Genomic DNA, 14,576 nt, shown 5'->3' with positions numbered 1-14,576 from the left:
GAGCATTCTGGGGAGCTTCCTGGGTCAGCTGAGGACAAATGCAGCTCTTTCACATCTCTTATTTTCTCTTCTTGTCTTCAAATTCCATATTTTTCCCACCATATCTTTCTCATATCTCTCCTTGTGTTTCTTACATCTGTTCTTCTTCCTCATTATACACCCTGAGTTCACATGAAATGCACATAATTGTAAAAAGCAGTCTTGTAAAATTCTGTTCCTCTATATAAACAGGACTGAAGCTTTAAATAGTGTTACAAGTATGGCTGTACATATGAAAATATAGCCGGCAGTCTTTCCTTTGACAAATGCAAAGAAATTGATGCTTTTTCTGTCTTTGTGATTTTCCACACTTCAAAACTAGGCATTAGTTTTCAATGCCTTTTCTGGGCCCCAAACACCCAAGGAACATGACATACCCAACATAACAGCAGTCTGACGGTTAATTTGGCTGAGCATGGTGCCCAGCTATTTGGTCAAATATTATTCTAGAAGTTTCTGTGAAAGCATTTTTTGGATGAGATTAACATTGAAACCAGTAGTCTTTGAGAAAGCAATAATGTGGTGGGTCTTACTATCAGTCAATGGCCTTAACAGAACAAAGGCTGAGAGCAAGAAGGAATTCTGACAGAAGACTGCCTTTGGGCTACAACTGTAACTCTTCCCTGGGTCTCCAGCCTGCCAGCCTATTTGGTAGATTTTAGACTTACTAAGCCTCCATAATCACATGAGCCAATTCCTTACAATAAATCTATTTTCACTGAGGAAACAACCGAAACAACCTATTATATATACAACTACATCAAAGAATAAAATACTTAGGAACAAACCTGCCTAAGGAGGTAAAAGACCTGTACTCGAAAACTTAAAGACAATGAGGAAAGATACTGAAGACAACACAAACAGATGAAAAGACATACTATGTTCATGAATTCAAACAATTAATATTGTTAAAATGGTCATACTCCCCAAGGCTATCTACAGGTTCAATGTAATCCCTATCAAAATATCAAAGGCATTTTTTTCTTTTTACAGAATTACAACAAATAATTTTAAAATTTATATGGAAACACAAAAGACCCTAAAACAATCTTGAGGAAGAAAAATGAAGCTGGAGGAATCAGGCTCCCTTGACTTCAGACTATACTACAAAGCCACAGGTATCAAAACAGCATGGTGTTGGCACAAAAAGAGAAACATAGATCAAATGAAAATAACAGAGAGCCCATAGATAAACCCATGCACTTATGGTCAAATCTTCTATGATAAAAGAGGCAAGAATATGCAACAGAGAAAAGACAGTCTCTTCAATAAGTGGTGCTGGGGAAACTAGACAGTTAACTGTAAAATAATGTAATTACAACATTCTCTAACACCATATACAAAAATAAACTCAAAATGGATTAAAGACCTAAATGTCCGACTGGAAACCATAAAAACCCCAGAAGAAAACATACACAGAACACTCTTTGATATAAATCCTAGCAGTCCTTTTTTGGATCTGTCCCCTAAGGCAAAGGAAAAGCAAAAATAAACAAAAGGATGTAATTAAACTTAAAAGCTTTTCGCACAGCAAAGGAAATCACCAACTAGATGAAAAGACAACCTACTGAATGGGAAAAAATATCTGCAAATGATATGACTGATAAAGGGTTACTACCCAAAAATACATAAATAGCTCATAAAACACAACATCAAAAAAAAATTAAAAATGGACAAAAGGCCTAAAGAGACATTTTTCCAAAGAAGACAAACAGATGGCCAACAGGCACATCTCAACATCATTAATCATCAGAGAAATGCAAATTAAAATCATAATGAGATATCACACAACACCTGTCAGAATGACTGTCATCAAAAAGAATTAAAATAACAAACGTTGGTGAGGATGTAGAGAAAAGGGGACCCTTGGTGAGAATGTAAATGGGAGTAGCCACTGTGGAAAATAGTATGGAGGTTCCTCAAAAAACTGCAAACAGAACTACCATATGATCCAGCAACTCCACTCCTGGGTATATATCTGAAAAAAATAAAAACACTAATCCAAAAAGATACATGCACTCAGTATTCACAGCAGCATTATTTATAACACAACAGCCAAGATATGGAAGCAACCTAAGTGTTCATCAACAAATGAACAGATAAAGAAGTTGTGGTATGTATGCACAATGGAATACTACTCAGCTATAAAAAAAAAAAAAGAATGAAATCTTGCCATCTGAAACAAAACAGATAAACTTGGATGGTATTATGCTTAGTGAAATAAGTCAGACAGACAAAGACAAATACTGTATGTTATCACTTACATGTAGAATCTAAAAAAGAGAGAATATACTAGTGAATATAACAAAAAAGAAGCAGACTCACAGATACAGAAGACAGACTAGTGGTTACCAGCAGAAGACAGGGGGAGGGGAAAAATAGGGACAGGGTATTAACAGGCATAAACTACTATGTGTGGGCTTCCCAGGTGGCTCGGTGTTAAGGCATCTGCCTGCCAATGCAGGAGACTCAAGAGACGTGGGTTTGATTCCTGGGTCAGGATCCCCTGGAGTAAGAAATGGCAACCCATTCCAGTATTCTTGCCTGAAAACTTTCGTAGACAGAGGAGCCTGGTGTGCTACAGTCCGTGGGGTTGCAAAGAGGCAGACACAAATGAACACACAGACAGACACATTATGTATAAAATAAACAGGCTACAAGGATATATTGTACAGCACAGGGAATATAGCTAATATTTTTAATAACCAAATGAAGTATCTCCTTTAAAAATGTGAATCATTGTGTTGTATACCTGAAACTTATATTTCGTAAGGCAACTATACCTCAATTTTCACAAAAAGGAATGAATGAACAAATGAATAAATAAATCTCTGTCTCTACACACAGACACACACACCCTTTTGGTTCTTTCTCTGTAGAACACTGACAAACATAAGTATCTAAGTAAGGCACTGATTCTCAACTAGAGATGAGGGAGATGTGGGGTTGATAAAAAGAGCAAAGGAGTTGGGGATAATAGGTAATTTTGAAAAGGCCTGATGCAGACTTTGTGAATACTGATTCAAAAGCCATTCACAACCTTTGTCTATTACAGAGATGAAAATGCTAAAATGAATTTTCTACCTTTGCCTGCAGCTAAGGGGTAACCCTGTGACAGAGCTGTGGCCATATTCTTGAGAATGGCTTCCGTCCTGAATAAAAAGCTAAAGCCTCACTAGGAGAAAGCACCATGCTCTAACCATTCTCCCTGCCTGGTCTACGAAGGATTCAGATGTAAAAGCAGTGCCTGGAAGAAATGAAGATCAGGTCTACTGCTGCCACCATTCCCCAGGGCTCTGGGCACAGTATTCTCAACAGAAGAGCAAGCAGAACCTGGCTTCTCGGGCCAACCTGTATTGAAAGCTGAGAAACAACCTATTTCATGTTAAATATTATTACATAGCAAGCTTTAAAAAACATAGCTGTACTCATTCTCCACTGAGGCTAAGGTCAAAATCTTCAGTGGGAAGGACCTGGGCTCGAAGAATTTCCCAAAAGTAATAATTATGAAGCATTGATAATTAAAATTATAATGGTTATGAATCACTGAATTAGAGGCTGTAAAGAAGGCTGTAGGGTCTTAAAAAGTCTTTGAAAATATGACCTGAATTTTTTTTAATGGCATTCCACTTTAAACATAAGAGTTAGGATTGAATGGCGCTTTGACATCACTGCATTTCGTAATGTAGTATTGCATTTAAAATTTTACCTCAGTTAACTTTTAGTATTTGTTACAGTTGAGAACTAAAGAGTTCCTCAGAGAACTAAAAATCACTATGTAATAAAACCTCACTAACAAATCATTAACAAGGAACTTACGGGCCAAGTTAATGAATGTAAAAGAAATGCCCAAATTACCTAATAATTTTTAAAGTCAACAGTATTATATCTTTGAGGCTACCCATGATGCAGCTTTAAAAATATTTTCTCCAGTTCTACCTATAAGAAAAAAAATCAAGTGCTACTGAATCATGTTTTGTGCTTCAAAGTTTTGTACTTACCTTTTTTTTCTCCAGTGTAGGGCACATAGTCTTCCCTGTCCTTATGCTCCAAAGCTTCCTTCTCCAGATATGAAAGGAGGTGTTCTCGATCAAATGGCCCTGTGGCAGACTTTGATGTCTGGTTCTTCTGCCGGAACCCTGCAGGCAGAAGGGCGTTCTGCCAAAGAGAATGAATCAGCCATTATGACCAGCAAGAATGCTAATGCTGTATGCGTCCAGATGTTACCCATCTAAGAAAGAATTATAGACTAGAATGAGATGTAGGCATTAAACACTTCATTACAGGGTTCGAGGGCAGCAACATAAAAGTATTCCAAATGAAGTTTTTTAAAATTACGTAGAATTAACTTACACTATTTTTAAAATAGGCACATTTACCTCTTCTTCAGAGAGTATTCTACTAGCAGGAAACACCTTTTATTTTTTAAGTGTTCTGGGACAGTAACAAAAAATAGTTTGTGATGCTTAATAACAGCTCAACATATATGTATATATGGAAAATATTGTAACATTCATTGCAAAAGAATGCTAAATGACTATATACATCATAGTCCTTCATAATGTCTACTTCATCATAAAGATTTTTTTCATAAGACAAATATGTATACATACAGTATATCTATACAGGATATCACGCAATTAACATTTACTTGTGTTTAAACGCAATATGTTCAACTTCTATGTGTACGTATGTGTGTATACATCAGAACTAGGATGTATTTGGAGCAACCACTGTCATTGGCTACTCATGCACTAAGACACTCAGAGATTCTATGGCAAGAGTTATATCCCTAGGTTTCCATATGGGTACAGTCTTTTTGAGTGCATGGAGCAACTGACGGTTGGGGGAGAGGTGGGAGGCGATGGACTAAAGTTGTCTCTTTTAGGTCCCACTCTGTATTTTCACTAAGCCCAAGAATAATAAGCAGTGACTAGACAACGTGAGGGTCATCCTTTTGCTTGTCAAAAACCAAAGAGGTGATATTACCTTGTCTCACAGTTCTTAAGTATTCTTTGCTTTGAAAATGGGAGGCAGAGAAAAAGTCACATAAAAGGGCCAACTCTGTTCTGAAGTTCCTCCCAATATCCGTGAGGATGTTGAATCTCCTGGCTGTTATAAGATCATTTTTCATTCGGGGTAATCTTATATGGATAACGATAAAAACAAATTTTCACTGTATAACTAAAAATATGGTATGGCACTTCAACTCTGGCCATTTGCTGAAATCCACAATAATTTTCATAAAATTCATCTTTTGTGTTTTCCTCATGTAATGTTGCATGTATTACACAGAAAGTTCATCTTTCAAGATGAAATACAAAAGAGATCTGTTCCTAACCATGCCCCAAAAAGGTTTCTACATCACAAAACTGTCTATAAGAACAAAAAAAAGAAACACAAGATTTCTATCCTCTGGCTTTGAAATCAAGGCAAGAGCTTCACATGAGGAATCCACTCCCAATCAACCATCCTACCATTTTTACTTCCTAAAGAACTGTCTAACTTTCCTCCATCTCTAACACAATTACTCTGGTCTACACTACAATCCAAGCTGGGATGGAAAATTGCAGAGGCCTCTCAACTGGTCTCCCTGGATCAGTTGCCAAATACTCTTCAACACTCACTCCCACCCCATCCACCCACCCTAGAGGTTATCCCAGCCTCACCTCACATACCCTCTCCATTCTAGCTCCACCAGCCCTTGTTCCTCCCTTTTACCTGCCATATACTTCCTTCCCTGGGATGCTCTGTCCATCCTTTTTTGTTATTCATTTTTCAGAATGCAGCTTCATCCCTCCACAGAAAGCTTTTCCTAACCTCCCATTATATGCTCTTATACGGCATGATTATTTTGAGGGCAAAGACCACGCTTGTTTAGATCACTCTTGCATCCCTAAGCCTAGCACAGTACCTGAGATATATAGGTTGCTTCCCACCCCCAATAATTACTGAATAAAGACTTTAAAATACATTTATTTTATGTATTCATTTGGCTGTGCCAGGTCCCAGTTTCAGCACTCGGCACCTCTGACCTTCGTTGCAGCACATGGGGTCTTTAGTTGTGGCATGCGGGATATTTAGCTGCCCCATGTGGGACCTAGTTTCCTGACCAGGGATTGAACCTGCGCCCCTTGCACTGACAGCGTGGAGTCCTAGCCACTGGACCATCAGGGAAGTCCCTGAATAAGGCTTTGAGACTACTTTTTAAAAAAAGATTGTTTTGATGTTGACCATTTTAAAGTCTTTACTGAATCTGTTATAGCACTGCTTCTGTTTTATATTCTGATTCTTTTGGCCTCAAAGCATGTGGAATCTTACCTACCAGACAAGGGGTCAGAGTCATACCCCCTGCATTGGAAGGCACAGTCTTAACCACTAGTTCACTAGGGAAGTCCCAAGGATATTTTTAAAGAAAAATGCTCATTAAGGCAAATTAATACAAGCTACTTCCCTTCACCATCAATAAGACCCTTATACATATACTGCTATTTCATGGTGGTAGCAATAGAGTTGCAGTGTTCCACCTGCCTATTCAAGCCCATATTAAACATACAGGTTTTAAATGATACATTAGCTAGAATCCTGGCTCCTTAAATACACTCTTTGACCACAAAATAAATGAGAGCTATCTGGCTTTGGAGGCCAAAAGCTAAGCTTTATTAGAAGTACACTTTAATCAAGTTGGGTTTGATCACTAAGTCGTGTCTGACTCTTGTGACCCCATGGACTGTAGCCCATCAGGCTCTTCTGTCCATGGGATTTTCCAGCCAAGAATACTGGAGTGGGTTGCCATTCCCTTCCCCAGGGGATCTTCCCGACCCAGGGATCGAACCCGGGTCTTCTGCACCGCAGGCAGACTCTTCACTGACTGAGCTACGAGGAAAGCCCCAGATAAAAGTATATTTTATCTATTAATAAATAGATTAAAATCTCATTAAAATTACACGCTTCTCCCTTACAGTGAAATGCTGTTTAATAATTAATTCCCAGTTTAGAATTGAAAAAATAGCTTTTGCTAGACTGATTGGCTGTCTTTTGGAGACAGAAGTTTCAAAAAACAGTTAAGTTAGCAAATAAGTAAACTGAATGTAGCATAAGGAAAGTAAAATAGCCCTCCAAAATATTTATAATGAGATATCATATTCACACTGCATCAAGGTGTCAATAAACATCACTGTTCTTCTAGTCTCAACTAATAGTACCAGGGGTCGGGGAGTCACAACTAGGATTGGGGAGTTTACAAAATACATCCAAAAGTTAGAACTCAAGTCTCTCCATACAAGAAGCAGGCTATGAATTTCCAAATAAGAAAATAAAAGCCATCAGCTTTTAGACCTACAGCTTAAGGCACAAATTAAAGGGGACTCGCTGTCATTTAACAGAAAGACCACTAGACTCTACAAGGCATCAATCAGGTAGTGAGGCATCTAGTTCAGGCCTTTCCATAGTTGTAGAACTGAGGCAAGCCACCTAACTTTTTGTTTTCTGTCTGTGAAACAGAGGACAAGAGCTAGATCAGTTTTTCTCAACTAAGGGTGTTTTTGTTCCCCAGGGGACAACTGGCAATATCTGGAAATATTTTTGATTGTCACAACTGGCGGGAGAGCATGTTAACCATATTTTAAATTTTTCTGTATTCTATGATGCTTTGACATTGTGGGGGCCTTGCTAATCCTGGAAAGAACGCCCCTCGCAGGGCTAATCAGTTAGTTCCTAGGGATAGCAAACAACTCTGTCTGTCATCAGTGTGCCTTTCATACGAAAACCAAGACTATATCCCCAACCACCTCTTTTACCTCTCACACACAAAGCCAGTACTTGCTCTGCCCTAAATCGACCCAGGACCAGATACCAGATAACTAGAAGCCACTCCTGTAGCCCAGAGACACTGAATTACTCAAACTGCCCAATCCTAAGCTTGCCCACACTTGCTTACTCTGTCTCACCTGTTTTTCCCCTTGGAAAGCACAATAAAATTTCTAGGCCACACTTGCTCCTCATTCCTTCTGACTCCTGGCCAACCCCCTGCTTCCCCTGCAGCCCTGTGCAGCTTGGTGTGCCTCCTGCTGTTGGGAACTGTAATAAACTCTTCTTTCAAGTAAGTTATTTTTACATGTCATCTTACCAGACCTGATTAAAACAAAATCCCAGGTACATTTTAAAACAGGAGGGTGTGCTATTAGTATGTAGTGAGCAGAGGTCTAGGATGCTGCTAAACCTCCTATAAAGCATCAGACAGCCCACAGCAAAGAATTACCCAGCCCCAAATGTCAATAGTGCCAAGGTTGAGAAACTCTGGACTAGATGAAAGCTTCACGTTCCTACTGTTTGATTCAAATAGGGCTGATAGGTTGAACTACCTGGGGAAGATTCTGCTGTGACATGCAAAAGAGCACTGTTATTCTGAGTTAACCCACAGACTTAGGTGCACTAAAAAATCTTCCTTACAATAACAATTATGGTTAAGGGATTTGATCTGTAGTACAGACACATTAACCACGTGCTGAAGTAATGCTGAGAATAGGAGTGTAATGCTCAATAAAATTAAAAAATATTCTCACAGGAAATAAACGTGTGGTAGTGACAAGAACACTTTCATAAAACAAACTCTACCACAATCCATAAAAGGCACTAAAAATCAATGTTTTGGCATAATAAAACATGGTAAAGAAGCACAGCAAATAGTCATTACCTTTAGATTAGGGAGCCATTAACTCAGTGTTCTCCCCTCACTGCCACTTACCTTCACCCCCTACCCATCTGCTGCTGCCCCCCAAAACATATCAGGGATTAATAATTCAAGGATCAAGGGTCTCTACCTTAGCCTTAAGTAATGTATAAGATAAACAACATCCATTTTGGAAAACAAAACATATATTCAGGTCTGCTTTACATGGATTGAAGTACTGCCCAGAGTCTGCTTAGATCTATTCTACCAATGACTGGAAACTTTGATCTAGTTTGTTCAGCATCTTTCAGAAAGGTAAGCATTAGATTTAAGGTCATGAAGAACCTTCTAGAGACACTTTCTACACTGCAACCATCCTGGTATAGAAGCCCTGAAGAGGCACAGAGGCTGGCATATGCTGTATTTTACCCAAAACATTATTCCCTGCCCAGAAAGAAAAGATTTCTTAAAAGGGAGAAAATTTCGGGATATGTTTGAAAATAAAAATGTTGGAAAAAAATGCTTAGACTAGTTATGTTATTAGAGATACAAGGCAAAAGTGGGGGAACTGAGAAGGAGGCAAAAAGTTCATTTGGATGAAGAGAAGGAGTGGGAGGGCAGTGTCAGGGAAGTCATGAAAAAGATAAGTGCTCGAAGGCAGCTACTTAGTATCAAAGGGTTTCAAAAATTATTTCATTTCTCTTTATGACCTAGCACCTACCTCAGGGTCAAGATCATCCAGAACAGTTTCCAGCTGTTTCAGTTCTATTTCTGACAGATTCCCAAGGAGTTCATCTTCATCCAGGTCCTTGTATTTTTCTAAGTCCTTCCGGAATGACAGCGCCATGGTTCACAGTAGAGGAAGTCACTTAATTTTTGCTATCCAGTACAGTGAGAAGTGATTTTTTTTTTCCTCAAAACTACAGAGAGAAAACAAAAACATTTAAAATGTTATGTCATGTCCACCTTACTTCAATCTATTCTAGGTTAAATGAAATGTAATTTCCATGTGTAGTAAATTCTTTGACCATATATCACGCACTACCCTCCTCTATGAATCATTAAATGCCTTTACCTTTTGCCTTTTGTTGACAAAAAGCAACCAAACAAAAACAGAAAGCCACAACTAGGAAGAAAGAGGTGAAGGAGCGAATATAATTCAAATCCATTAAGACAGCTTCTTGATAGTACTTAGATTTCCTGATAACTCTGTTTTAGTGGGGGGAAGAATTTATATATCAAAATATAATTTTTTTTTCCATCAATGGTTTTCGAATGATTGCTACCAGAGTACTTTGTTTAAGCACAGTATGTTTGAGGTATGCGTGTTTTGCTGTAAACTGCTTAGAAGAACAGTATTTTCTGACTCAATGTAGAGGGGATATTAATATACTTTCCACAGGAGAAGCGGCCGTTGGAAAAAAATGAGCAGATACATTTAAAAAATATTTTTGATAAGGCATTTTTCCTTCTAATTTATATTTTGCTGCATTATGAAAATAATACATTTATTTGGCAAAGTAATCTAGGTTCCAAGTTGAAATAAAATTCTGAAGAAAGTGTACTGATTATTTTTTAAATATGAAATATTATATATATTTTAAACAATACATACTAACATTCTTAAGAAAAGGCATCTTTAAAGGAAAAAAAAAACAACACAGCATTCTGAAAATGCTTTAGAAAAAACTCAATACTATGCTGCGATATGTCATTCATTGACCAGAAAGACTGGTCAGGTGGGTCTGGTGATAGGAAAGGATCCCACCATTTCCTCACCATGTCCATCCCTCCCAAACAGCTCTGAAGTGACTCAAAAAGCAGCATCTTTCCAGATACAGCAGGACTGTACCACAGGAAAAAAAATACTTAAAATAAGTACCACAAAAAGTGTGAAATAAAAATGAAGTATTTCTAGAAATGCTAGCCACATATGTGGATCATTGTCTCACAAATGTTTCTGTGTGATTAAGAAATAATCCTGAGACCCAGTGATGTGGCTAAATTTTTCTCGGCTATAAAACGCCCAGTACTTTAAAGCTGGGATACACTTCCTACTCCCTTCTCCCAATTTTTCCTAACTTAGTATTTTTACTAATACATTTTCCTCCTCAAACTAGTAACACTTCGTGGATCCTTTTATGTGTTTTCATCTCCTATGAAGAAAGGAAGGTTCACTACAGGGGTCTGTCAGCTAGCGAACATCTGGGTCCAATAACAAGCAAATAAATGGAGCCGTACTTACGCAGATGTTAAATCAGAGGCATTTTGTACAATAGCCCTAGATGGGTCTGGCTTACACCTGTTCTGCTGGCGCCTCATCTGGTTTAGCAGCAACCCTGGATTATTTTTCACTTTTTTGAACACATAATTATTATCATTATTGTTATTACTAAGCTTGGTAAACCTCCTCTGTACTTCCAACTTTAGGAATACACGCTTATCAAGCATCCAGGGAGTGTATCTGCTCAACTAAAAACAATAAAGTTTGTGGAGACTATTCAATAGAAGGTATCAGCACTTTCAAATATATTAACCATAAAATGCAATTTTAAAGAAGGTGGTAGGTAACTAAAGGGGAAAAAATAGAAAACATTTTGAAAAAATACTTCCTTCATTAAAGTATCAGTGATATGGTATTTGAGACTTTGCCAACAAAGGTCCATCTAGTCAAGGCTATGGTTTTTCCAGTGGTCATGTATGGATGTGAGAGTTGGACTGTGAAGAAGGCTGAGCGCCGAAGAATTGATGCTTTTGAACTGTGGTGTTGGAGAAGACTCTTGAGAGTCCCTTGGACTGCAAGGAGATCCAACCAGTCCATTCTGAAGGAGATCAGCCCTGGGTGTTCTTTGGAAGAAATGATGCTAAAGCTGAAACTCCAGTACTTTGGCCACCTCATGCGAAGAGTTGACTCATTGGAAAAGACTCTAATGCTGGGAGGGATTGGGGGCAGGAGGAGAAGGGGACGACAGAGGATGAGATGGCTGGATGGCATCACTGACTCGATGCACCTGAGTTTGGGTGAAATCCAGGAGTTGGTGATGGACAGGGAGGCCTGGCATGCTGAGATTCATGGGGTCTCAAAGAGTCGGACATGACTGAGCAACTGAACCGAACTGAACTGAAGGGTAAGAAACTGATAAAAGTACATGAATATGTACTAAGAGTAATTAGCTTTTGATATTTTTTAATGTTTGAACAATCAATTCAAAAAGTCTTTACTGTAGTTTAACATATTTTGAGGTTTATCAGTTCAGTTCAGTTACTCAGTCATATCTGACTCTTTGTGACCCCTTGGACTGCAGCGTGCCAGGATTCCCTGTCCATCACCAACTCCTGGGGTTTACGCAAACTCATGTGCATCGGTGATGCCATCCAACCATCTCATCCTCTGTCGTCCCCTTCTCTTTCTGCCTTCAATCTTTCCTAGCATCAGGGTCTTTTCAAATGAGTCAGTTCTTCTCATCAGGTGGCCAAAGCATTGGAGTTTCAGCTTCAGCATCAGTCCTTCCAATGAATATTCAGGACTGATTTCCTTCAGGATGGACTGGTTGAATCTCTTTGCAGTCCAAGGGACTCTCAAAAGTCTTCTCCAACACCACAGATCAAAAGCATCAATTCTTCTGCACTCAGCTTTCTTTATAGTCCAACTCTCACATCCATACATGACTACTGGAAAAACCATAGCTTTGACTAGACGGATCTTTGTTGGCAAAGTAATATCTCTGCTTTTTAATATTTTGTCTAGGTTGGTCATAGCTTTTCTTCCAAGGAGCAAGCATCTTTTAATTTCATGGGTGCAGTCACCATCTGCAGTGATTTTGTAGCCCCCAAAACTAAAGTCTCTCACTGTCGATTGTTTCCCCATCTATTTGCCATGAGGTTTATAGCATACAATAAAGCCAACACCTTGCTCAATAAATATTTCAAAGAAATAAGTATTAATTATTTTGAGCATCCCCTCACCTTACTCAAGTGTTCCAGCTTGGGCCATAAAATAAAGGTCATCCTGTAACTCACTGCTCAAAAGCCAATAAAGAGGCAAGGCTGGTGAAAAGGACACTTTGCTTTATTTTGGATGCCAGCAGCTGGGGGTGGGGGGCTGTCCAAAGGCAACCCCCACTCTCCCGGCCAACAATCAGTGGGCTAGAGTTTTTATAGGCCAAGGGAGGGGGCTACATACGGAAACAGCACAGTCACCTCTGACAGGCATCTGAAATTGGTCACTGGTGGTCTGATCAGCATCATCTTGATATGTTGTAAGTACAGTTAATCTTTAGTTCCAGGGTTGGTTGGTTTCCATTTCTTGAGGCCAGCTCTTGGAATTGTGTCAACTTAAATCTTGGCTACAATCTGGTCATCATATAATTAACTTTTCCACCTGGTGGGGGTTTCAGTATCTATGACAGCTCACAAGACATGGCTCAAAACATTATCTACAGCCCTTGTGTGTGTGTCAGTCAGTCATGTCTGACCCTTTGCAACCCCATGGACTCTAGCTTGCCAGGCCCCTCTGTTCCTGGAATTTACCAGAGCTTACAGTAAAGAATCTGCCTGCAATGCAGGAGACCTGGGTTCAATCTCTAGTTTAGGAAGATCCCTGGAGAAGGGAATGGCTACCCACTCCAGTATTCCTGCCTGGAGAATTCCAGGGACAGAATAGCCTGGTGGGCTACAGTCCATGGGGTAGTAAAGAGTCAGACACAACTGAGTGACTAACACATACATACAGCCCTTGAGGAGGAACTAAAAGTCCTTGACCTTGCTTAACGGCTAAGCTAGTGTTATTTGGCCTCCTTTGACTGTTTTCCTTTGTTTCTGCATGTTCTCACTGCTCTGATTAAACTTATTCTTTAGCTAAATAGTTTCTACAGAAAAAAGGCAGGTAGAGGACATGAAGGACAATATCTATAGGGTCCTGCTCCATTTCAATCTTACTAATAAGGTACTGTAACGGGCAATATGATAGGAATAAGGCATTAGGGGCAAAGGCAACATTACATGCCACTCAGGATCTATAGGTTTGGTCCTGAGGCAGGCCTAAGATGGCGGAGGAACAGGACGGGGAGACCACTTTCTCCCAAACAAATTCATCAAAAGAACATTTAAACGCTGAGTAAATACCACAAAACAACTTCTGAATGCCAGCAGAGGACATCAGGCACCCAGAAAAGCAGCTCACTGTCTTCGAAAAGAGGTAGGAAAAAATATAAATGACAAACAAACAGACAAAAGAGGTAGGGACAGAGCTCCGTCCCGGGAGGGGAGTCTTAAAAAGAGAGAAATTTCCAAACACCAGGAAACACTCTCACTGCCGAGTCTGTGGCGAGCCTTGGAAGCGCAGAGGGCAACATAACAGGGAGGAAAAATAAATAAATAATTAAACCCCGCAGATCAGGAGCCCAACGGTAAATCCCCCAGCAGAGAAGCAGCGCAGACGCCTGCATCCGCCACTAGCAAGAGGGTGCTGGGCAGGGAGGCGCGGGCTGCACTGCTTTTTAAGGATCAGGCCGAATGCCCCAAGGGTAACCAGAGCGAACTAACTTGGGCTAGCAAACCAGCCTGTGGGATATCTACCATGCGAGAAGCTCTAACATAAGACACCGCCAAGACCACGCATAGAACAAAGGACAGAACAGAAATAGCCGGCTGCAGACCATCCCCCTCTGGTGACAGGCAGCCACAGCCAGAAGGGCTGGAAGGGGGCAATCGAGCCCCAGAGAGACATTATCTACCAAACTGCAAGCAGGCTTCTTTGCTAACTAAGACTTCTTGGGGTTCTGGACAGTCATCATCCGCCTGAGAAGGCGCACCAGTTGTACACCCAGAAAACCGAGCAGCAGGGACAGGAGAGGCGATAAGTCGC

The 14,576-nt window shown here is 39.8% G+C and overlaps 1 protein-coding gene across 1 annotated transcript in view; it reads right to left on the bottom strand.

Moving 5' to 3' along the window:
• Positions 1 to 14,576, bottom strand: part of TMOD3 (tropomodulin 3) — a 98,667-nt gene that overhangs the window by 43,515 nt on the left and 40,576 nt on the right. The window contains exons 2-3 of the mRNA XM_068962602.1: positions 9,432 to 9,630; positions 4,041 to 4,197 (exon numbers count right to left, since the gene is read on the bottom strand). Of these exons, the coding sequence (XP_068818703.1) occupies positions 4,041 to 4,197; positions 9,432 to 9,557 (283 nt within the window). The 5' untranslated portion in view covers positions 9,558 to 9,630. The remainder of the gene's footprint in view (positions 1 to 4,040; positions 4,198 to 9,431; positions 9,631 to 14,576) is intronic.

The sequence above is a fragment of the Capricornis sumatraensis genome, chromosome 2 (assembly GCF_032405125.1).
Source record: "Capricornis sumatraensis isolate serow.1 chromosome 2, serow.2, whole genome shotgun sequence".
Classification (NCBI taxonomy): domain Eukaryota; kingdom Metazoa; phylum Chordata; class Mammalia; order Artiodactyla; family Bovidae; genus Capricornis; species Capricornis sumatraensis.
This window is presented reverse-complemented; position numbering and strand designations above follow the sequence as displayed.